The 24,060-nt window shown below is 46.4% G+C and overlaps 1 protein-coding gene across 3 annotated transcripts in view; it reads left to right on the top strand.

Moving 5' to 3' along the window:
- Positions 1–24,060, top strand: part of LOC138261913 (ATP-binding cassette sub-family B member 5-like) — a 987,125-nt gene that overhangs the window by 541,506 nt on the left and 421,559 nt on the right. For all 3 annotated transcript variants that reach the window (XM_069211477.1, XM_069211478.1, XM_069211476.1), the window contains one exon: positions 3,095–3,137. In XM_069211477.1, the coding sequence (XP_069067578.1) occupies positions 3,095–3,137 (43 nt within the window). The remainder of the gene's footprint in view (positions 1–3,094; positions 3,138–24,060) is intronic.

Raw genomic sequence — 24,060 nt, forward strand, 5'->3', positions numbered from 1 at the left:
TTGAGTGATAGTGTGACGCTTCTACTCCGTGGAGGCAAAGTTTGGAGAGTGACATTAAAAAGGGAAACTTGGTGAAAATAAGATTTGGACGAATGGAAGGAGGTCTCATGAAATTTTGAGGGCTGTACAGGGTTAGGGAGAAGCATGACTTTCCAGTGGTGTTGGAAAATGGCAAAAGATGGAATAAAAGAAAGGTGGCTTTGTATAGTAAGAATGGTAGCGTGAACCGCTGAACTAGATCAGTGCAGTAGATTTGTTCTCATGAATGATTGCTCTGTTGGGGAGAGAGAAAGCTGCGTTCTTAGCTCAAAGAGGAGTTGTGACAGGAATAGATGGAGGACACAATAGTGGACAGCAAGGTATTGCCCCAAACATCCAAAGGAAGGAAAAAGCACCAAGGTGTTGAAGACCTCTAGAGTACTTACAGGACTATCTAAGATAGATTGGTTCTTTACACCCTTTCTGTGTATTATATGTTTGGGTTTGCAATACCTCATTGCAGATTGGATTCCATTATGGTTGTTGGGTTTTTGCTTTTATGTTTTTTTGTTGTCTTCATGTTACTTGTTTATAAGGGGAATGGATGTGTTGTGACTTAACATTTAGAATTGAAGTAGAATTCTAAGTGTGCTCTGCATGTTGAGAAATCTCATAAGGAGCATGCTGCCATCACAAGGTTCTATGTGAGTCAGTTTTTCCAAAGCTGGTGAAAGAGCTTCGTATTAAGCTGTGTTCCTCAATAAAGCAACATCTTGTTGTATCCACAAGTGGCATATTCATCCTTACAAAACATTCCTAATTTTAAGACCAATATTTCCTCTCGGGTCTCATCCATTATCAGAGCCACGCATGTATGCCTGAACCATACGTAAGTGAAAGTAATTATGTTAAGCCTTATCCCCATTCTTGGAGTAGCCATACCATTTCCCACCTTTTACTAAAATATATCTGCTCCCCACGGTGTGTTTACACCAGCTTTTATCCTGAGGATACCTCATAAATGCAGGCAGTCGAAACACGTTAGCAGAATATACCAAGAGAAATTGGACCACATATACAGAACCTGTGATGTGTGGCCATCCACTCTTGTAAGCCAGGAAGGTCCTAGATTCAACAGTGTACACAAGCTTGTTGTAGAACATTTAGTGTAGGGTGCAGGTTGGGAACGATCCTCCATGTGACTCTTAACAATACTGGACTAGTGTTCAAAACAATTTCCTACCCACCTTTCCCTTCTTTTGTGTAAATAACTCTGGACTTATGCATTTAATGTGTATATTCTTATTGTCATATGAATCATAGGATAAACAGAATTTTTGTACAGCATATTTTTTTCTTCTCACATACATCTTGTGTGCTTATGGAGGTATTCACTTGTGACAAATCCCACAGATCTGGTAACTTGGAAACACAGAAAAATCATAATTTTGACAATGCGCAGTTAAAAAAATCAGGAAATGTGTTTAAATTGTGCTCGCTCTTGTGAAAATGTTTAAACACAAAGAAGCAGTAAGATAATGAAATGTGATTGTTGATCTGTCTACATGATGCATTAGATTTATGTGCACTGTACTACAAATAATTAAGAAGTGTAGCTGATAGGCATCATTCCCTAAGTTAGTCTTTATTAGCGGTGGGCGAAGAGTTCTGCAACGCAGGTGGAGTTCTGCCCGGAGTTCCGAAAAACTCTGCGAAGTGATGCTGATCGAAGTTTTTTCTCTCGCGCAGCTCTCTAACTTTAAGATAGGGAGTGTGAGTGAGAGGAATTGCTATGTTGGCTAGTGCAAGTGAGATTTCTGAACGCAGGTGGTTGCGAAAAGTCACACCCGCCTGCGTTGAGAAAGCTGCCGCTCACGTTGAGGAAGCTGCCGCTCGAGTACAAAATCTACTCGAGCAGCAGAAATAAGTTAGTGCCCTTTAGTGCTCCACGTGATGGTATTCACTCAGATTTTACAGAAAGGTAGGACCTCCTGGCGCTGAAAATCAGTGCAAACAGTGCGCCTTGCTCAAGCTCTCCTGCTTGCGGAACTCTGCGTAGCAAGGTGGAGTATTTTTGGCACTTCACGGAGTTCTGCCTAGCAGAACTCTGCAAACTTTGCTCAGGCCTAATCTTTTTCAGCTACATAGCTTGAACAACATTGATATATATATATTTTTCTTTCATTTATTTACTGTCTTAAATGTTAGCAGTGGTGTGCTTTATTATATTGTATGTTGAGGCAAACACGAGCAGGCTGTGAGGGAAATGTATAGATCAGTGTGCTTCAAACTTTATAATGCTGCGCTCCCTGTGTAAAAAAAATATAAAAAAAATAAAATAAAAAAAACAAGTTGGCCCCCTCCCAGAATTTTTCAAAACAATTCTCTTAAATTGCCAATGTTTGAATATGTGTAAACATGTTTAGACATTGCACTTAAGTTCTGTTCTTCCTTTTAAAAATGCAATCAAATACAACTACTCTGAGTGAGGAAATAAATTATAAAATATGTTAGTGGTGACTCTCTTTACAGAGTGGCTTACCAACCTTCATATTTTTCACTTAAAACAAAGCACTGTTATCAGCATGATGCTTCTCTTGGCCTAAGCCTGGCGCCCCCTGGGATTAGTTAAGGCCTCCCCAGTTTTAAGGCCACTCGTCTAGATTTTTAAATACTTAGGAGTGAGGAGGTAACAACATAGTAGGCGGAAATAAAATGTAACACGTCATAAAGAAATATCATCCAAAATTATTTTGATTTGATACCTATATTCTAGTATCCTGAGAATAATAACAAATAACAGTTTATCATATATTTCTTGCTGTTAAAATGTTTGCTGATTTTGAAGTTCTAACTAAAAAGTGCTGCTAACATGCAGACCGCAGCATGATGTGCTTACCACACTGATCTACCTTATCAGTTTGCAACAATCAGGCAGTTAGCGCTTTAGCACTAAAATTGCTATTAAAATAGGAGGATTTGTCTCGTTGAAATTGATTACACATTTATACATCTTTTGCAATAATTAAGGTGACTATTAGCTAAACTCATAAGTGCATGAGAAACAGGCCATTGTGCTTTTCTTTGCTTATTGCTTTTTATTTTTATTTTACAGCAGCCTGTGGTGATTTAAAGCCATTTGAAGAGCAAATGACAGAGTGAGTACCCACTAAAGCTATGCTATATCATATGCAGTATGTCATATACAGTTCTATGGTGCTTGCTCATCTAGGATGTGAAATGGAAATAGTCAAAGGATAAGAAATGACTGTTTACCACTAAAAACATTTTATTAAAGAAAAACAGAAGTCTTTCATCTGCTATTTCTCCATTTATATCGATCTGCATTCTGAATGTTTTCGTAATTGCCACCCGACAAGCAGAAAGTACTGGGCCCAAATATGGGGGCTGAGGCATTTTACTCCTGATGTCGGAGTCCAACTTACTTTGAATCGTGAGCAACTTAGCCAAGTACTCTTTTAGCACTTGACTCTCAGTTGTAGTGTGGGTTGACCAGTCCAAGGCTTTCCGGGATAAGGGAGGAGGTGGGAGTACACACAGGGAGTTAAACATGGGCTCACAACTAAATATATGCTCAGCAGCAATAATAAATGATTGTCCAGTCAAATACGGGCTTTTATGAAAAAAGGACTGAGAAATTGAGTTGTTGATTTGAGGGGGTGTGAGCCCTTCTCAACCAAAAGCCACAATCCTGGTCAGGGTGAACCTCAAAAACTCATCAAATTAGCATGTGCTTAACCCTCTGGTAACGTGGCTCAAATGTAGACAGGCTTAACCCAAAGACAACGTGTAAAGTATTTATGCAGCACCGAAAACAGTAAGAAAATGAAAATATAACACAAGAAAAAGCCCACACCAATTTAGAAAAGTATTCAAATTAAAAAAATAAAGTGACATAAAAACTACAAGGATACAATCTGTCGAACTAGAGATATGCCATTTTAAAGATTTAGATAAAACTAGTGCCAAAAGGTTCAAAGTGCAAACTGAGGGCATCTGGTCATGCTGAACTGAAACAAAGTCACACGTCCAGGCCGACAGCAGTAGAGCTGGGCCCTGACCAAGTTTGGCCTGCTGAGGATTATACCTTATGCCCTTGGTGCGCGTTCTGCATGGCGTTGCGAAGCGGAGCTTTGTGTCGTCTGGCCTTGGTTCCGATGAGCAGTGCTGCAAGGTTTTGCGGGCTTTGCTTCGCTCTGCGTTGGTTCAGAAGAGCTGTGCGGTGAGGCATTGTGTGGCTTTACGTTGCTCGGTTTCAGTTCCGATGAAACTGGCAGCTTTGCGGCAAGACTTTGTGGGGCGTTGCTTTCTCAGCTTCAATTCCGATGAGGCTGGCAGCTGTGTGGTAAGGCTTTGAAGGGATTCCTGTCGCTCAGTGTTGATAAAGTTTGCGGCTGTATGCCAGATTTGGTAATACTTTCAGTTAGGCAAGGAGAAGCTCTCTCTGATGCCAGCCAAGAGCCCAGGACTTAGGGAGCACCACTTGACGGTCAGGTACTTACTCTAGCAGAGGCCAGCAGGTCCAGTTGCACGTCCAGTGCAGCAAGTCAGCTAGGCAGTTGATGGCAACAGGCCTCTGGAGCGTGTTGTGTCCCTATAGCTCAGAACAGGAGGTCAGTCACCTGACCCTAGGAGTCACTCAATCTGGGGTGAATGGAGCGGGTCTAGTCATCCTTGTCAGAGCAAGGCAGACCTCAGGCAGCAGGGTAGTCCTGCAGCAACAGGGCAGTCCTTCTGTGATATCCCCAGGTCCAGTAGTATACTGACGAGTGGGTATGAGGGTCCTATTTCTAAACCTGGTGCCCCTTTTGAAGTGGGAGAAGTTCATATCGTCCGCTAACCCCCACCTTCACAGAAGTGTCTGGAATTGTCTGCCTCCCTGCGCTGGCCCCAGTCTGTCTGAGCGCATAATAAGCTAGTGTGAAATTGTTGTGAGTGTGCTGGTGCAGTGCAAGTGTGATATTCAACAGTATATCCCCCCATCCTGCAAATACCCATTCCATATATTGTGTGATTGTTTGGGAGGGATACATCAAGGCCAACTTTCAACTACACAGTCATTTGGCCCAGGAAATTGGTTGCAGGGACCAAATGGCTGAGATAAGAAGATGCCAACTTTCTAAAAGTAACATTTTTAGAACTTAAAATCCAACTTTACCATTAAAAGGGGTATTAAAATACAATTCTTCAGAGACCAAACTTAACATTACTATCTACTCCCAAACAAAAGTTATCACATGTTAAATGTAATAAGGTAACATTACCCTATGGGATAGTTAGGCCTTGCAGAAGTGAAAAACTATTGTTGGACATTTTTACTACCAGGACATGCAAAATTTAAAAGTACATGTCCAACGTTATAAATGCACTGCACCGTGCCATATGAGCCGTGCCTTAGGGAGTGACATAGAAGTATTAAAAAGGAAGGTTTATGTTTGGCAAAAGGTTTATTTTGCTAGGTCAAACTGGCAGTTTACAACTGCACACACAGGCTCCAATGGCAGGTCTGAGACACTTTTAAAGTGCTACTTAAATGGATAGCACAATGAGGTCTGCAGGACCACAAGTTGCATTTCATGTATTACGCATGCAGTACCACTTCACTAGGGATTTGTAAGTAAATTAAATGTGCCAATTTGGGTGTAAGGCAATTTTACCATGTTTAAAGGGGAAACACTGATTAGCAGTGGTACAGTATGCAGATTCCTAGGGCCAACAGAAAGAAATTTCTGCAAAAACAAGAGGAGTGAATGCAAAAAGGTGGGGGCAAAACCACCCTAAGGCTGACAGGCCTAACATTTCCCCTCCAGTTGAAAGTGGGCAGAACTACTCAACCTCTTGGACGTTCTCTAAAGCGGAAGGACCTGGATAGGCCATCAGCACTGGCGTTGGTCTATTCCCTGTAGTGAGATGGACCACCTCAACAACTTGAGAGTCTCACCCTTCATCTGCATTAGCCATCTGAGGGCCTGTTGTGTGCCTGAACCTGGAAGTGAGTCACAAATAGGCATGATCCCAGCATCTTCACTAAACAGACCACAGCAAAGGCTTCTTTCTCAATAGCACTTTAACTTTGCTCCCCCGAAGAAGTAACCTCCTACTAATGAAAGCTACTAGTTGGTTTAGGCCCTCCTTATTTAAATGTGATAGTACAGGCCCTAGGCCATGCTCTGAAGTTTCCACCTGCACTTTAAATTCTTGACCGAAGTCAGAGCTCTTAAGTGCAGTTGCCTTATTGAGGGTGTCAAAGGCTTTCTGGCAGGCCTCTGTCCAGATCACCTTCTTGGTCTGCTTTTCAGACGTCAGCTCAGTTGAGGGGGCAACAATGGTGCCATAGCTCTTAGCAAGCCTCCTATAATAGCCAGTGAGGCCAAGGAAGGCCCTCACCTCCTTCTGAGTTTTAGTGGGTTCCCAGGCCAGAATGATTTCAGTCATGGCTTGCGGGCTGCACTTTGCCCCTACCTACCAAGTGTCCCATATACGCCACAGAAGGCTGCAGTATTTGGCACTTGCTGGCCTTGATAGCCAAGCCTGCCTATTGCAGATCCTGAAGCCCCTCCTGGAGGTAGAACAGGGGTCCTCCTAGCTGGCAGTGTAGATGGCTATGTAATCCAGGCAGGCGGCACTGAATGTCTCCTTCTTGAACTAGGACTGTGATAACCAACCTCAGGAAGGTGGCAGAGGCATTTTAAATCCAAAGGGCCTCACCGGAAATTGGAATTGGCGCCATGGGAAGAAACTACAGACCTTTCTTTTGCTCCTTCAGGTGAGGCACACTGCCAATACCCTGATGTCAAGTCAAAGGAACTTGGCAGCTCCCAGCCTGTTGATGAGCTCATCAGTTTTGGGATGGGGTGAGCATCAGTCTTAGCGAGTGAGTTGAGCACCCTTTAATCCAATCAGAACCGGAGTTCTGAGTTGGCTCCCGGTGGGGCAGCTTTAGGTACCAGCACCACTGATCTTCACCAGGGGCTGCTGGAGTGCTCAATCCCCCCCCAATGCAAGCATTTGGTAAACGTCCTCCTTAATGCTAGTTCTCACTTGTCTGACAATTTGTAAACTTTGTTTTTCACAAGCATGATGTCTCCAGGATCATTGTTGTGGGTGCATAAGTGTGTAAGCTCAGCGGTGAAGAAAAACAAAGAGGCAAACTGTCCCAACAACTGGAGACAGTCTCTCTACTGCTCTGGGGTCATGGTAGGGGAGAGATTGATACCTTCCACTGACCTGTCTTGCTTCTTGGAGCATAGGAGGTCTGTGAGAGGTTCACTCTCCTTTTCTACCAGGAGCATGGTAACTTCAGTGCAGTTTAACACATTTGACATGGAATGCCCATAAGGCGTTCTGAGGGGTCTTGAGGTCTACCAAGTAGGTGATCTCCTCTTTCCTCCACTCCGTCTTGTAGGACCTAGACCAGTGGTCTTGAAGGGCTCTACAGGTTGCAAAACCCATCCAGACTGGCCTTCTGTTCATACCAGAGCTTTATCACCTCCTGGCTGGCTTTTAGATTGTTGGTAGCCTTATTCGAGAAACAATTTATTGGGTTCCGGGATGTCAGCATGTTGCTGGCTACATCCTGTGAGGGTTTCTTAAGAGCTTGCTCCCACTCCTCCTTCACCAGACTGAGAGGTTCCCGAACAGGTTGGTCATAAACGAGTAACAAGGGGCTGAACCCAACTCCCTTCTGTGGCACCTCCCTTTAGGCAAAGAGCAGACATGCCAAGAGGATGTCCCACTTCCACGTCGTGGGCGCAGGCTCATAATCATGCCTTTTAGGATGTTGATGAATCTTTCAAGAAGCTCATTTGTCTGTGGATGATATGGGGAGGAGAAATTGAAAGGTACTCCACACTAATTTCACATGGACTTCATCCATGCAGATCTGAAGTTAGTGCACTTGTGGGATACTGCTTCATTGGGAGCCCTACTTGGGTAAAAAATCCTCATCAGGACCTGAACCCCTGTAGATGCAGTTACAGACCTCAGAGGTGTGGCCTCTTGGAGTCTAGTGGCATGGTCCACCAAGACTAGTATAAACCTGTTGCCTAAGTTAGTTTTGTGATCCAGAGCCCCAACAATTTTGATGCCCACCCTTTCAAAGAGGGTGCCAATGGCAGATAAGGGAATCGGGGGAGCCTTTAGCTTTTTCCCTGTTTTCCCACTTACCTGGCAGGTGGGACATGACCTGTAGAACGTATCTGAGGCTGTCTTCATCCGGGGCCAACAAAAGTGGGTGATAAGCCTGGTAAAGGTCTTGTCCTGTCCCAGATATCCTGTCTGGGGTATACTGTGAGCCAGACCCAGTAGAAAGGCTCTGTAGCACAGGTGGGCCACCAGTACATGGGTTGCCCCAGGCACAATCAATCAGTGCTTTTAAAGCGCAACTACTCACTCATTAGGCTCTCAAGGTGCTGGAATCGTAGGCTAGCACTATAGGAGATCATACTTCCAATACTCCCAAAGCTCCACTCCTGACATTCTTAGCACCATCCCTGAGGAATATGCACTGATTAGAAAGGACCCCTCCTCCCAGTGGGGTGGAGAAATAACGATAATTTTTAAACACCACAGTAGCTGCACTTTCACTGGTACAGAGCTGGTAGACTGGGAGGCTGCCTTTTTTACTTTGGCCTTCTCCTGCACCTGTTCAATGACTGGTTTCCTTATTTACCAGCCCCCTGGCCCTGCTGCTAATTTTGTTTCTTCATTAACGGAATGCTTACCTGCACCAGGGTATACCAACATAGTGGTCACTGGGGATTTTAATATTCACCTTGAGGATGTCACTTGTCGTGTGGCATCTACATTTGTAGAGGACCTTGTCATCCTCCAATTATCTCAACGGATTACGAGCCCCACACACCCTACGACATTTGCTTGACCCAGTCTTCACTAGTTCACCAGCTTTGATTGTTGGCACACCTATACCCATTTTGTGGTCAAAGCACTATCTTGTCCCCTTCCAGCTATGGCGTTCGTCAGCCCATGGCTCTCACGGTAAGCATGAACTATGAGATCAGGAATTGGGCAGAGTCTCTTAATGAGGCACTGCGAACCAAAGAACTTGTGTTTGGCAAGGACAGTGAATCAGCTAACCAGTTTCTAAATAAATAAATGGATCACTGGGGCCCTAGATAAGATTGCACCGCTCGAGGATCATGTAGCGCTGAGAGCAAAGCCTTCCACCACATTTTTCAGTGCTGAGCTCTGATCTCTACAAAAAAAAAAAAAAAAACTGTAAACGGCTGGAGTGTCTGGTGCAAAGTCCGTAGTGCTAGCAGCAAAGCGGACTATCATGCAGCCTTGAAAACCTATTATAAAACAATTGATGCTACTCGTAGGCTTTTTTATGCTGATAAGATTGAATCCTCTCGTGACTCATCCAGAGAATCTTTCTCCATCGTTAAATCCCTGACACTGTTGGATCGTGTTTCCCAGCAGGCTACTCCCTCCCTTAAGAGCTCTAATTTTATTGTACACTTTTTCACGATAAGGTGGTGCATATCTACCAGATGTTCCCTGAATCAGTGAGGGATCTAGGATGTCAAGAAGCTTGGTTAGAAGCCTCCACCTCTTTGGAGGGTCTCTCTATTTTCATCTGTCCTTTTCTGGAGAAACTACAGGCTTTGATGACCAGAGTAAAATCGGGATCTCCAAAGGACCCTGCCCCCCTCAGAGTCCTAAGGCAGGTCATGGAATCCATTCTGCCTGGTCTGGACAATCTGTTGAAAACCTTGTTCTCCTCTGGCCTGATACCAAAAAAGTGGAAAACATGCTATTGTCAAGCCACTTCTCAAAAATAATACCTTGAATCCTACCTTACCGGAAAATTTCAGACCTATCACTGCTCTCTTTCTTTGCCAAAGTGGCTGAGAAACATGTCAATGCCCAATTGACATGTTTTATAGTCTCTAATAACTTAGATCTGCTGCGAACTAGGGCCTTACTGCCGCTTTGATTATGTTAGATTTAAGTGTGGCATTTGACACCATCTCCCACGGCCTGCTGCTGCAACAGCTCTAGACTTGCAGTGTGCACTATTCTACATTGAAGTACCTGGTACCCTTCCTTCATGAATGCACCTTCAAAGTGGTTCAGACACTGTTTGCTTCAGAAGCGTTGCCCTTGTCCCAGGGGGTCTCCCAGGGTCTTCGCTAAGCCCTTCGTTATTTAACATCCATATGCGCCCCCTGGCAGATGTCATCAACAAACACAGTGTCACCGTGGTATCTCATGCAGATGGTACACAGTTGACCATCACTCCTGCTCAGGACGAAGGAGGATCTGCAATGCGTTTTAGGTCCTGCCCGGTAGAACTTGCTCAGTGGATGAACGCTAGCTGCCTAAAGCTTAATACCAACAAAACAGAGGTTCTCATAATCAGTAAGCAACCTTCTATGTGGTCCTCAGCAAAGTAAACAAAAGCTAAGGTTATGTTTTAACACAAATCTCACCTTTGATAGCCACTTAGCTTGCCTGGCCATAAGCTGTTTCACCATTCTTAGACTTAAAATGTTAGCCAAGATGTCTGATCTTTTTTCCTTGGAGGCTAGAAAAACTGTAGTGCAGGCCCTACAGCTGTAGTGCAGGCCCTAGATTACTGTAGCAGCCACTACATTGGAGCCACCCAGGGTAGGATCCGGAAGCGTCAAAGAGTGCAAAATGCAACGGACCAACTTCTTTTCAAGCTCCCGAGACGGGTGCATGTGTCCCTGGCCGTGGCTGAACTACACTGGCTTCCACTGGAAAAGCATATTATCTTTAAGGCTATGTGCCTCAGTCAAAGAATTCTTAACAGCAGAGGGCCGCACTACCTTTTCAACTTGGTGAAACCCTACGCACCTGGCTGCAGCCTCAGATCCTCTGCAACAGCACTTGAAGTGATTCCTTGTGTTAAGAAAACCCTGATGGGTGGTTGTTACTTTGGATTCCAAGCCTCCAAGCTCTGGAACACCCTCCCCGCCCCCTTTCTGAGACTAGAACCTGTTGAGGCAACATTCAGGGAAAAAAAATAAAAACCTGGCTGTTTAGACATAGTTAAATCCCCACAGTCCTCACAGTTGTTTGGCACCAGTCTTATGCCTTGGATGCCTTTTTCTTTCAGGGTCTCTTCTAGCTTCTTGTGTTGTTCTTTTCTTGTTCCTTTAGAGTAGCATTCCTAGTGCAGGGATGCTCCAAATTGAGTAAGATGAGCGCTTTAAAAACTGCTAACATAACATAACATTAGATGAGGTGATCTCCTGAGGTGTCTCCAGTTGCCTGGGCCTCAGCTTGCTGCCTCAAGCCCTCTAGAGGTAGGCACTCTTTCTGCAGCTTTCAGAATTCCTCCCTGATGGGCCCAACCTCAACTTGCAATCCAGCAAGCTCAGGTAGGTCTCCCAGGATGGCAGTCTCCTTCCCAGTGGGATCCAAGGTCAGCTGCCTCAGGCTCCCCTTCATCCTGGTCCGGGAAAGTTTGAGGGGCTGTTTTTCCATGCCCTTATTCTTCTTGGAAGCAGCCTTGGCCATTGTTTCAGGCTCCAGGCCTCCTTGGCTCCTCATGGACAGCCATGGACCCTGTGGTCATGCAGACTCACTGAGACAGCCTTAACATCTTAACATGTGACCTTGGCACTGGGCACTGTGGTCTAGATCGTTGCCTAACAGACATTCTAGTGGCATGGCAAGACTCACAGCCAAGGCACCTCTCCGGAACACACACACACACACACACACACACACACACACACACACACACACACACACACACACACACACACACACACACACACACACACACACACACACACACACACACACACACACACACACACACACACACACACACACACACACACACACACACACACACACACACACACACACACACACACACACACACACACACACACACACACACACACACACACACACACACACACACACACACACACACACACACACACACACACCACCCCCCCCCCCCCCCCCCCTAGAAAGTATTGGGTATTACCTGCTCTGAGGGCACCAGATGACCCCTTAACGTAATAATGCTGGCTCCTGTGTCTCTCAGAGCCTCCACCTTCTGCCCATTGATGTTGACATATTGCCTATACTTGGAAATATTTGAAGGCAGGTGGGCTTTAAGCACTATCCTTTGTTGCACAGGAACGCAAAGATAACTTTGGTTCTCTCCCCATGCTAACTGGGACCACTTCCTCCCCAAGCGTTACACTGGCCAACCTCGGTGTGTGCCTACCAGTAGGGGACTGTTCACTCTTGGGGCATTTCGCATCTTCCTTCACGTGCCGATACTTGTAGCACTGGAGGCCAAATCCCCCCTGTTTATTGTGGAAGAACCCCTTCTTCTTTTGATCTGGCCGGGAATGGTTACTGTTCCCTTGGGGACTATTTTGAAGGCCTTTAAATAACTCCTTATTTTAAAGTTTTTCTATCCCCCCCCCCCCTTTCTTCTGGAGGGAACCTTGACCACCCTTTTGGGAATTTCCTCACCTGCAATACTTTCTTGAGGACCCTGGTGCTGAGTCAGTTGTCTGCCTCCTTGGCAAGCTCCCCTGCTTGCTATCCCGTATGTCTATGGAAGCCAATTGCTGAACTAAGAAATTGTACAGCCCTTTGTAACCATTCACATCATTGTCCCTCACCCAACCATCCAGTGCCTTGCAAAGGTGATCCACAAAACCATCCTCCTAGGCCTGCTGGGGCCACTTATGGCTGTCCCTAAGCTTCTGTTGTACCTCTCAGAGGTAATCTTGTCTCCCTTTCCTAGGGCCAGCGGGGCATCCTTCCCCTCACTAGGTATGTGCTTCCTGGTCCCAATCCTCTTCAAGGACCCTGTGCATCTGTAGGGCAACTTCACAAGCTTTAAACCACTTATCTGTCATCCCACCACAGCAACATTAGGCACCAGATCCTTGGGGATGTGGATCCGCTTGTCTGCAGTGTACACTAGGGTATTATTGCCAGCATTGTTGCTGGGCTTCACTTGATTGGCTTTGATGTCCACCCTCCTGAAACTCAGCTCATGGAGCATTCTCCTTTCCTCTAGGGCCAACTTCTTTTCCTCAAGTGCCCTCTTTGCAGCAGTCTCCTCTTTGGCTGTGTGAGAAACTGGGGCTGATTGCAGAGGCCCCATAACTTTTTGCCCCCATTTTCCACTTTATGCTGGTGTTTTCCTGACTGATGGTGCCCTGGGTACTGCTAACCAGTCCCAGGGCCTGTGCTCTGTGTAAAATGGATATGCAAATTAGGCTTATTATAATTGGCTAAGTAAACCTACCTATAAGTCCCTAGTATATGGTAGGGCATGTAGGTTTAGGGACCACAGCATAGGTGGTGCACACCTAGGTGCATTGCTGAGGTGCCCAGTGTCATTTTAAAAGCAAGCCTGCCTTGCTGGCTGCTTTTAAATTAAAGTTATATGCAAATTCGACTTTGGAATTAAAGGTACTTCCAAAGTCTTAAACTACCTTATTTTTACATATAAGTCACCCCTAAGGTGTGCCCTATGTGCCCCTAGGGCTGGGTGCCATGTAACTATAAGCAGGGACTTTATAAAAATAGATTTATAAGCCCTGGTGAGGTAAAAACAGCCAAATTCGTTTTTCCCTCATTGAAGTAAATGGCCTTCATAGGCTAGAATGGGCAGACTTTATTTAAAATTTTAAAGTCTCCTTAAATGTTACATACCAAGAATTTGGTATCAAATTGATTGTTATAATAAATCCCACAACTTCCAGTTGTTGGATTTAATATAACTAGTGCAGGTAAAAAGTTTAGACTTTACCTAAAAAGTTGCCAATTTCAGCTCTGCATTGTTTTTGCTGCTGTGCTCTGATTGGCCAGCCTGCAGCAGCTTCTGCCAGGCCACTTTAATGAGGTGTGAAGTGGCCTGGCTTTACACAAAGGAATGTGCTTGGGGGAGAGAATCTCCCCTCAGCAGATGGGGAAGCAGGAAGGGGGAGGGCTGCCAAACTGGTCTTCAAAGGCAGAGAAGGACATCTGGAGCACTCAGCAACACCCCCACATCCTGCAACCCCAGACAGCTAGGTGCCCCCTTGATTAGATTAGGAGAGGGCAGGAGAGGGGTGTGTTTATGATTTTTAGCCACACCAGTGGGTGGGTTCAGCCAGATCTCTCCTCCAAAAATCAGATTCATCCATTTTGGATTTTTAGAGACTATTGCCTTCTGGGATGGATTTTTGCCACACTTCCCAGGAAGTGGTCATCACAGGGGGACGACCCTGTCCCTGATTGGAGGACCAGGGCCCCCCTGCTTTTCACCCAGGAGCAAGGATAAAACTGGCAGACCTGCACCCACGCCTCAGATCCCCACCAAATTTCAAGAAGAAGGAACTACAAGGAGAAGAAGGACTGCCCTGCTGGACCCCTGGCCTGCACCTGGACCCTGCACTCAGAAAGACTGCACCAGCTGCACACTTGGGCTTCACCACAAGAAGGACTTTGCCTGGCTTCCACTGGTTCAAGGAGGGACTCCCTGTTTGCTACAGGTGAAAAATTGCTAACCAGAGTCCCCTGCACCAACTCCTGAAAAAGTGACCAGCTGACCACTGCCCAGTGGCCAAAAAGGAGTTTGCGCCAGGTGCACTCTGGGAGTTGAAGTCCGCACTTCCCAAGGACCATCACAGAACTTCTGGACCCTTGGGGTGAGCTGTGGACCCCAAAAGAACCTTAAAAGAACATCTGGGTGAAGCCCCAGAAGTTTGGAAAAGATTGGAGAAATTTTAGAAAAAAGCTCCATAAAGTGACCGACTCGACGCGGAAATTCTAGCCGGCTTGCCTCAACCGCGACCCGGCCTGACTTCGTGGTTCGTCCCGGTCAAGAAAAACATCCGAAAAAAAGACTAAGTCCGAACGTAAAAAGTTGACCGGGACCTTCCAGCCATCGTATCCGAGAAGGGCTCCACGGACGTCGGATCAAGATCCAGGTTTACCCCGGTCGAAGGATTTTCATCTCGAAAAAACGACTAAGTCCGAAGGTAAAAATCACCACCGAGGAAACCGACTTCGCGTATCCGGACAAGGGCTCCAGGAGGTCGGATCCAACTGGCAGGTTCGTCCCGGGGAAGAAAAACATCGAAAAAGAGACTAAGTCAGAAGGTAACTTTTTGACCGAGGCCTCCCGCGACTTGTAGCCGAGCAGGGCTCCATCGCGGTCGGCCTGAAAGTTTGACTTTGCCCCGGTCCTGGTGCAACCAGATGACCCGATTGGCGCTTTTCGTTTCTGAGCGCTAGAAAATAATAATACTTTAAAAATTCATATCTCCGGTTCCCCTGAACCGATTTTAATCGTTTTTGTGTCATTTTAAAGATAAAAATATAAGCTATTTTTATAAATTGGTTTTGGATTTTTAAACTGTTCCCTGTGTTTTATTTAATTACTGTTTTGTGATATTTGAATGCTTTACACTTTGTCTCCTAAGTTAAGCCTTGACGCTCGATGCCAAGCTACCAAGGGTAGAGCTGGGATTAATTTATTGAGACCTAACTGTACTTACGTGGAGGTTTGTGGCTTGTTGCTAGGTGTAGGTACCTACCTGCCCTACCAATAACCCATTTTCCAACATAATTGGAAGCAGCGACGGGATCCTGTACTTGTGTTCAATATCACGTTACAGTTTTAGATAAAACAAATTAAAAATCCTTTAAATTGTCCTAGTGCAAAAATTGTTTTTAATTTTTAATTTTAAATTTTTTTTAAAAATTAATTTGGATTAATTTCAATTATTGAATTTTTTTAATTTTTCTAAATTCTTGTTTCCAATTTTTGCAAAAAGTTTTTGTTGACACAAAACTAGGGAACCATGGAGCTTGATCTGGCTAGCCTACCCACACTGACAGTAGTCCAGCTTAGGGGGTTGTGTATTGAGAGGGAGTTGCCTGCAACCACTAATCTCAGGAAGGAAATCCTGATTAAATCCCTGACAGCATGGGCTGAGGCCCAAGAGGTAGAGACAGAGGAAGCTCCAGAGGAGGAACCAAAAGAGGATGATGCTAACTCTAACCACTCAGGGGAGGAAAGGCATCAGACCCCAAGTGAGGAAGAGGAGGAACGGTCCTCACTGGACACAGTCACTAGGGGCAGACCCAAAGCTAGTGGTAGGAAGAGGGTCCTTTCAGGAGGAGAGAACCCATCCATCAGGGAAAGAGAGCTGGAAGCCCAGCTAGCCTACATAGCTTTGGAAGCAGAGAAGCTGGCCCTAGAGAAGAAAAAGTGGGCATACAAAGAAAAAAGAGATGGAAGCAGCGATAAAGAAGCTGAGGTGTCCATGGGTGGGGGAGTTTGCCCCAGATTACCCAAGGGGGTGGTTCCTGCTTATGTAGAGGGGGATGACATAGATAAGTGGCTAGGGGCCTTTGAGAGGGCACTCCAAATGAGAAGGGTTAAGCCTCAATACTGGGGTTCCCTTTTGTGGGAGTTGGTCCCCAACTCAGGGAGGGATAGGCTTCTGACCTTAAGGGGGGAGGAGGCAGATTCATACCCTAGTATGAAGAGGTGCTTAGTCAAGAAGTTTGGTCTGACCCCAGAGCAATATAGAATGAAGTTCAGGGACACCCAGAAGGTCAGTACCCAGTCTTGGGTTGACTTTGTGGACACCTCACTAAAGGCACTAGAGGGCTGGATTATTGGCAACAAAGTAAATACTTATGAGGGGTTATACAATCTGATCATGAGAGAGCACATCTTGACCAATTGTATCCAAGAAAGATTACGCCAGCATCTAGTGGACTCTAAGCTGACCAACCCTAGAGAGCTAGGGGAGGCAGCTGATGAGTGGTTGAGAACCAGGGTGGTTGTCAAGTCCCAGGGGGGAGACTCCAAGAAGGGGGGGACAGGTCCCCAAAAACCTAAGGAGGGAGGTGGTAAGCCCACCACAGAGACTCCCTCTGTACCCCAGAACCCTAAGAAGGAGGAGAGTAAATCCCACTCCCACTCTGACATGCAGAGACAGGGAGACCCCGGGTTAAAAAAGCTCTTGGACAGTAGGGCCTGCTTTGACTGTCAGCAGACAGGTCACTTCAGAGGAGATGCAGCCTGTCCAAAGAAGGTGGTTAGCACTGGGCTGTCCAGTGTAGCCATAGAGGAGGATTCCTCAGATGAAGAAATCCTCCTAGCATTGTGCTGGGAGACAGGACCAGATGGTATGCTGGTGATCCCTGAGGGTGGGAGTAGGCACTTCCACCACATTCAAGTGAATGGGATCCCTACCACTGGCCTGAGAGACACCTGTGCCAGTCACACTGTAGTGAGTGACCGGTTAGTGACCCCAGACATGTATGTCCCAGGAAAGACAAAGAAAGTCAGGATAGCCACAGGGGAGGTCACCTCCAAACCTGTAGCCATAGTGCCCCTAGAGAGGGAGGGTATCCTTGACTGGATTAGGGTGGTAGTCAGTGCTGACCTTCCCCTAGATTGTATCCTGGGCAATGACCTCCCAGAGGTGAGTCTGGTCACAGATGGGGTGGTCGCCCAGGGCGCCCTCCCAACCCAAAGTCCTGGGGAGTCAGTCCCTACAGTTAAGAGACAGGGGTCCCCAAGAAAAGGAAAGAAGAAAAGGAAGGGTAGGCCACTCTTAAAGAGAGTTCCAGGGAGCCAAAGGCCTTCTGCCCCAGTAGGGGGGGAGCCCAGAGTTGGCACTGGTGAGGCCTCACCTGACCCCAAGGAAGTCCTGAGTAATCAGGCAGCTGTCCAGATGCAAGGTGTTGCCCCTGCACTGACAGAAGGGAGAGTGGAAGGAGGGTGTCTGCCACAGGAGGTGGTAGCCCCCCACTCTAGACAGCAAGAGGGGTGCCAGGACCCCAAAGTTGCCCCTAAAGCAGCTCAGCCACCTGTCAGTGGAGAGCTTAGGGTGTGGTTCTGGGTACTGACAGCTGTCAGTAGCCTCTGCTGGGTGCTAGCCTTCCTGGCAGCACTGTACTTGGCCTGGGAGGCAGACCCCAAGGCCAATAGCAAAGTAGGCCCCCTGACCCTGTTGGTCATGGTGGGGTTGCTCAAGTGTTGGGTGACCTCTTTGGGTAAGCTAGGTGTTGCCCTAGCAAAGTTAGGAGTAGGGGAGGTGGGCACCTCACTACCCAAGTTGGCAGAGAGAGAGGAGGAAGACCCCTCTAGAGGGAAGTTTCAGTTTGAAATGGGTCCTTTCATTGTTGGGGTGGGTTCACTACCCAGAGGGAGTGACCCTGACAGGAGGATATAAGGCAGAGTAGGCCCTGCAAAGGGACAGCCAGTTTTCTTCACTGTCTTCCTCGCCTAACAAGCCAGGAAGACTCTCCCAGGGTTAGGCTGAGTCTCCTGGGCGTGTGGGCTGGGGGGGGGGGTTGTGTGAGAAACTGGGGCTGATTGCAGAGGCCCCATAACTTTTTGCCCCCATTTTCCACTTTATGCTGGTGTTTTCCTGACTCTGATGGTGCCCTGGGTACTGCTAACCAGTCCCAGGGCCTGTGCTCTGTGTAAAATGGATATGCAAATTAGGCTAATTATAATTGGCTAAGTAAACCTACCTATAAGTCCCTAGTATATGGTAGGGCATGTAGGTTTAGGGACCACAGCATAGGTGGTGCACACCTAGGTGCATTGCTGAGGTGCCCAGTGTCATTTTAAAAGCAAGCCTGCCTTGCTGGCTGCTTTTAAATTAAAGTTATATGCAAATTCGACTTTGGAATTAAAGGTACTTCCAAAGTCTTAAACTACCTTATTTTTACATATAAGTCACCCCTAAGGTGTGCCCTATGTGCCCCTAGGGCTGGGTGCCATGTAACTATAAGCAGGGACTTTATAAAAATAGATTTATAAGCCCTGGTGAGGTAAAAACAGCCAAATTCGTTTTTCCCTCATTGAAGTAAATGGCCTTCATAGGCTAGAATGGGCAGACTTTATTTAAAATTTTAAAGTCTCCTTAAATGTTACATACCAAGAATTTGGTATCAAATTGATTGTTATAATAAATCCCACAACTTCCAGTTGTTGGATTTAATATAACTAGTGCAGGTAAAAAGTTTAGACTTTACCTAAAAAGTTGCCAATTTCAGCTCTGCATTGTTTTTGCTGCTGTGCTCTGATTGGCCAGCCTGCAGCAGCTTCTGCCAGGCCACTTTAATGAGGTGTGAAGTGGCCTGGCTTTACACAAAGGAATGTGCTTGGGGGAGAGAATCTCCCCTCAGCAGATGGGGAAGCAGGAAGGGGGAGGGCTGCCAAACTGGTCTTCAAAGGCAGAGAAGGACATCTGGAGCACTCAGCAACACCCCCACATCCTGCAACCCCAGACAGCTAGGTGCCCCCTTGATTAGATTAGGAGAGGGCAGGAGAGGGGTGTGTTTATGATTTTTAGCCACACCAGTGGGTGGGTTCAGCCAGATCTCTCCTCCAAAAATCAGATTCATCCATTTTGGATTTTTAGAGACTATTGCCTTCTGGGATGGATTTTTGCCACACTTCCCAGGAAGTGGTCATCACAGGGGGACGACCCTGTCCCTGATTGGAGGACCAGGGCCCCCCTGCTTTTCACCCAGGAGCAAGGATAAAACTGGCAGACCTGCACCCACGCCTCAGATCCCCACCAAATTTCAAGAAGAAGGAACTACAAGGAGAAGAAGGACTGCCCTGCTGGACCCCTGGCCTGCACCTGGACCCTGCACTCAGAAAGACTGCACCAGCTGCACACTTGGGCTTCACCACAAGAAGGACTTTGCCTGGCTTCCACTGGTTCAAGGAGGGACTCCCTGTTTGCTACAGGTGAAAAATTGCTAACCAGAGTCCCCTGCACCAACTCCTGAAAAAGTGACCAGCTGACCACTGCCCAGTGGCCAAAAAGGGGTTTGCGCCAGGTGCACTCTGGGAGTTGAAGTCCGCACTTCCCAAGGACCATCACAGAACTTCTGGACCCTTGGGGTGAGCTGTGGACCCCAAAAGAACCTTAAAAGAACATCTGGGTGAAGCCCCAGAAGTTTGGAAAAGATTGGAGAAATTTTAGAAAAAAGCTCCATAAAGTGACCGACTCGACGCGGAAATTCTAGCCGGCTTGCCTCAACCGCGACCCGGCCTGACTTCGTGGTTCGTCCCGGTCAAGAAAAACATCCGAAAAAAAGACTAAGTCCGAACGTAAAAAGTTGACCGGGACCTTCCAGCCATCGTATCCGAGAAGGGCTCCACGGACGTCGGATCAAGATCCAGGTTTACCCCGGTCGAAGGATTTTCATCTCGAAAAAACGACTAAGTCCGAAGGTAAAAATCACCACCGAGGAAACCGACTTCGCGTATCCGGACAAGGGCTCCAGGAGGTCGGATCCAACTGGCAGGTTCGTCCCGGGGAAGAAAAACATCGAAAAAGAGACTAAGTCAGAAGGTAACTTTTTGACCGAGGCCTCCCGCGACTTGTAGCCGAGCAGGGCTCCATCGCGGTCGGCCTGAAAGTTTGACTTTGCCCCGGTCCTGGTGCAACCAGATGACCCGATTGGCGCTTTTCGTTTCTGAGCGCTAGAAAATAATAATACTTTAAAAATTCATATCTCCGGTTCCCCTGAACCGATTTTAATCGTTTTTGTGTCATTTTAAAGATAAAAATATAAGCTATTTTTATAAATTGGTTTTGGATTTTTAAACTGTTCCCTGTGTTTTATTTAATTACTGTTTTGTGATATTTGAATGCTTTACACTTTGTCTCCTAAGTTAAGCCTTGACGCTCGATGCCAAGCTACCAAGGGTAGAGCTGGGATTAATTTATTGAGACCTAACTGTACTTACGTGGAGGTTTGTGGCTTGTTGCTAGGTGTAGGTACCTACCTGCCCTACCAATAACCCATTTTCCAACAGGCTGCCTTTCTCTTTGTAGAAACCTCCTCCATGTCTGCCTCCAATTTTAATTTGGCCAGCTGTACCTGGAATTCTCTCTAAGCCGCCCTGTCCTCCAACTCCTCTGAGAACAGTCCATTGGAAGACACGGTGATACCGTCCTGGCAAGGGACTTCTCCTCAAGCTGCTGCAGTTCAGGACCTTCGCCAATTACCTTTTCCTGCTCCTTCATAGCGTACTCCTCCTGATCATCTGCTGTGACTTGCAGCTGGCAGGTAACCTTGAGGTTCTGGTGATCCTCCTTCTCACTGCTCTTTTTTGCTATAAGCTCCCTCTCCTTGCAGAACCGTCTGATCTCTGCTGCGGTGTAGTTCTTTAGGTTGCTGAGCTCAAATTCCATGCCTGCAGGCAAAGTCACAGGTTCCTCCTTGCAAGGTAAGTCCTTGGCCCGTCTCACGGTTGGGGGGGGAGTTCGCTGTGGTGGTACAAAGTTCCTGATGCTGATGACTCGTCCCTGGGTAGGTTGATAGGGGTTCCTGCAGTGGTCTCACTCCTCTGGCGATGCTCCATATCAGGTCACATTTCTGGTGACTGTATCTTTACTGTACACGGACACCAAGCCAATTGGCACAGCAGATGCCTGGGGAATGTCACCTCACCCAGCTGGGAAACTAGCAGGCATTAGCTCACAATCATGGGCACAAGCAGAAGTCTTGCAGAGCCTTTTCTCCTCCCACAGCCCGAGTGGCTGCTTGACAGTTAACAATTTGAGGGTGTCAAGCTCCCCTTCCTATCGTCAGTTTCCAGACACCAAATGTGATTTAGAATCTGAGTCTTTGGAGTTTATGTTGAGGGTCTGTTCCCTTTTGAAATCCATATCCTCTGCCTGTCGTAGTTTTGTTTGTAGGCGACTAGGCCAGTTCTACAACAAGTCACAACTTGTCGGCCCAACAATCCCAAGTCACAAGCAGTACCTCACCAGAAACTCAAACAGCAAAAGGTGATTTGTGGTAGTCTTTATGCATGGACCCAAAAGTGCGACATCTCAGGGACGTCGTGGTTAAACAAAGATGACCCTTTTCTCACATGAGCAACATGTGTCAGTCACACGAAGGCAATGAAAGGGATGCTGTGAGGTTTTCAATACGTTTTATTCACAGGACTGCAATCTACTATAAATTGCATGGGCTGCAATGATTAGGATAATTAACAATGCAAGAAACAGAATGGTAAAAACAAGAGTCATGAATACAAAGATCCCCACCATCTTGCAATAACATAAGATGTGAAATAGGTGTAAGATAAACCCTAATACCCTAGCATGATGAACCTAATCTGTAACTTAAAGAGCGCTAGGTGTGGTAAACCTAATCTGACAGTACCATGTTCATGAGAAGAGTCCCCCCACCCTCGTTACCTTGGAATGAGGTTTCTAGATCAGATTCTGTGGTTACACGAAGGCTGGATCAGCATCAAGGCGACATGTAGCATAGATAGCGTTGATGGCATCTGGTAGGAATACCTCTGATTATCTTGTCTGTGTGAGATGTGTTTATACAGATCTGGTAGGACCCCTGACACAGGTATGTTCCCAAACAAGAGATAAGAAGGCATGCTTGGGGCAGCAATTATATAAACAATTCCCTGAAAAGGTGCATTATGTTACTGTCACACGAAAGTGGGAAAGTACATAATGTGAATACCTACGTATCTCATTTATCTATGACGCTGAGAGTGGCACTGATAATGTGAAACTAAAACATCTTCCTAACTATAAACATAGTAGCCATCTTGGAAGAAATGATTAAATAAATGTGCTAAAAGTAGTTTAAAAGTCACCAGGTGATGGGGGGCACAGGCCTGCAGAGGGCTAAGCTAAACTCCTGATTCCCATTAAAACTAAATAGGATCCACTGCACCCTTCCCATTGCCGGAACAAGTATGACGCCATAATGATGACGCCAGAGTAAGTGAATGAACCCAAGCTAAAATGCTCTGGACTAAAACAAGCTAAAAACATGTTAAAACATACCAAAAAGCTAAGAAAAACTTGATAAAAATAGATAAAACATACAAAGAGACATTGGGCCTGATTAGGGCTTTGGCAGATGAGATACTCCGTCACAAACATGACAGATATCCCGTCTGCCATATTACAAGTTCCATTATGTCATATGGAACTTGTAAAATGGCGGGCGGGATATCTGTCACGTTTGTGATGAAGTATCCCATCCGCCAAAGTCTTATCAGGCCCATAATGTTGACCATGACAAGCACAGCAGGCCAAAGCCAAAGGCACGGTTGGCAAACTTCTAAAACTTTAGAATCAGGCCAATGGTCAAATTTATTTAACAATGTCATGATCTTGAAGAATGTCCTCGAAGCCATCAAAAGGAAGGGTATTCAGGAAAGAGGCCACATCATCACATGTTAGATCGATGACAGCATTGGCAGACGGATCCACTGAGCAGTAGTGCACAGCAGCCTCAGACGTAGAATCTCCTGTGACGGCTGCACCATTTAAAGGGCCGAAAGGAGCCAGACAGTCACCAAGGGCAGCTCTTAAGTGGCCTCGCGAATCAGCCTCAGTTTCATGAGACATGACCGTGAATGAATCCTCATCGGGAACATCAGCAGTTCTTTGTCCAGTGGAGGCACGGGGTGAAGCAGCACACCGAAGGTAGATGCTCAAAGAGGTCGGAATGACAGTGACCAATCATGTTCCAATTCTTCCAGCAACGAAGCACCAAAGAACTGTACCATGCGATCACGACACAGCTGGGCTGGTGGTAGTAGCTCCATCACTCCACCTATCTGGGATGGTACAACCACTGCGTATCAAGAACAACAGCAGCAGTATCCCGCCAACCAATAGCAAAGTCACAGGGAAGCCGCTAAACACTCTTGTAAAGAGTGAATGAATGGCTGAAGGAATGACTCCGAAGACAGTCTGGAAGATGGACACAAATCCAGACCTGACAGCCTTAAAGAAGTGCCCAATCCCTGTAGTGATCAAGGCATTGCATATCCTGGATACCAGCTCTCCAAAATACTTGGGAAAGTTGGTACTGAATAGCAATTGTATCTCGGCTGATGATCTCGCTATCTGGAGAGCATACGTCTCTCTAGCCGATGTCAACGCAACTTGTTACTGGAACAGTAGCACCTTTAGTCTGCTCAGCTTGTCATAATTTACATTGGTAGCATCAATGTGAGGCCACATTTCTGCTACCCTTAGCTCTTGTGTGGGGGAA

This window comes from Pleurodeles waltl, chromosome 10 (genome assembly GCF_031143425.1).
Source record: "Pleurodeles waltl isolate 20211129_DDA chromosome 10, aPleWal1.hap1.20221129, whole genome shotgun sequence".
NCBI classification, from domain to species: Eukaryota; Metazoa; Chordata; class Amphibia; order Caudata; family Salamandridae; genus Pleurodeles; species Pleurodeles waltl.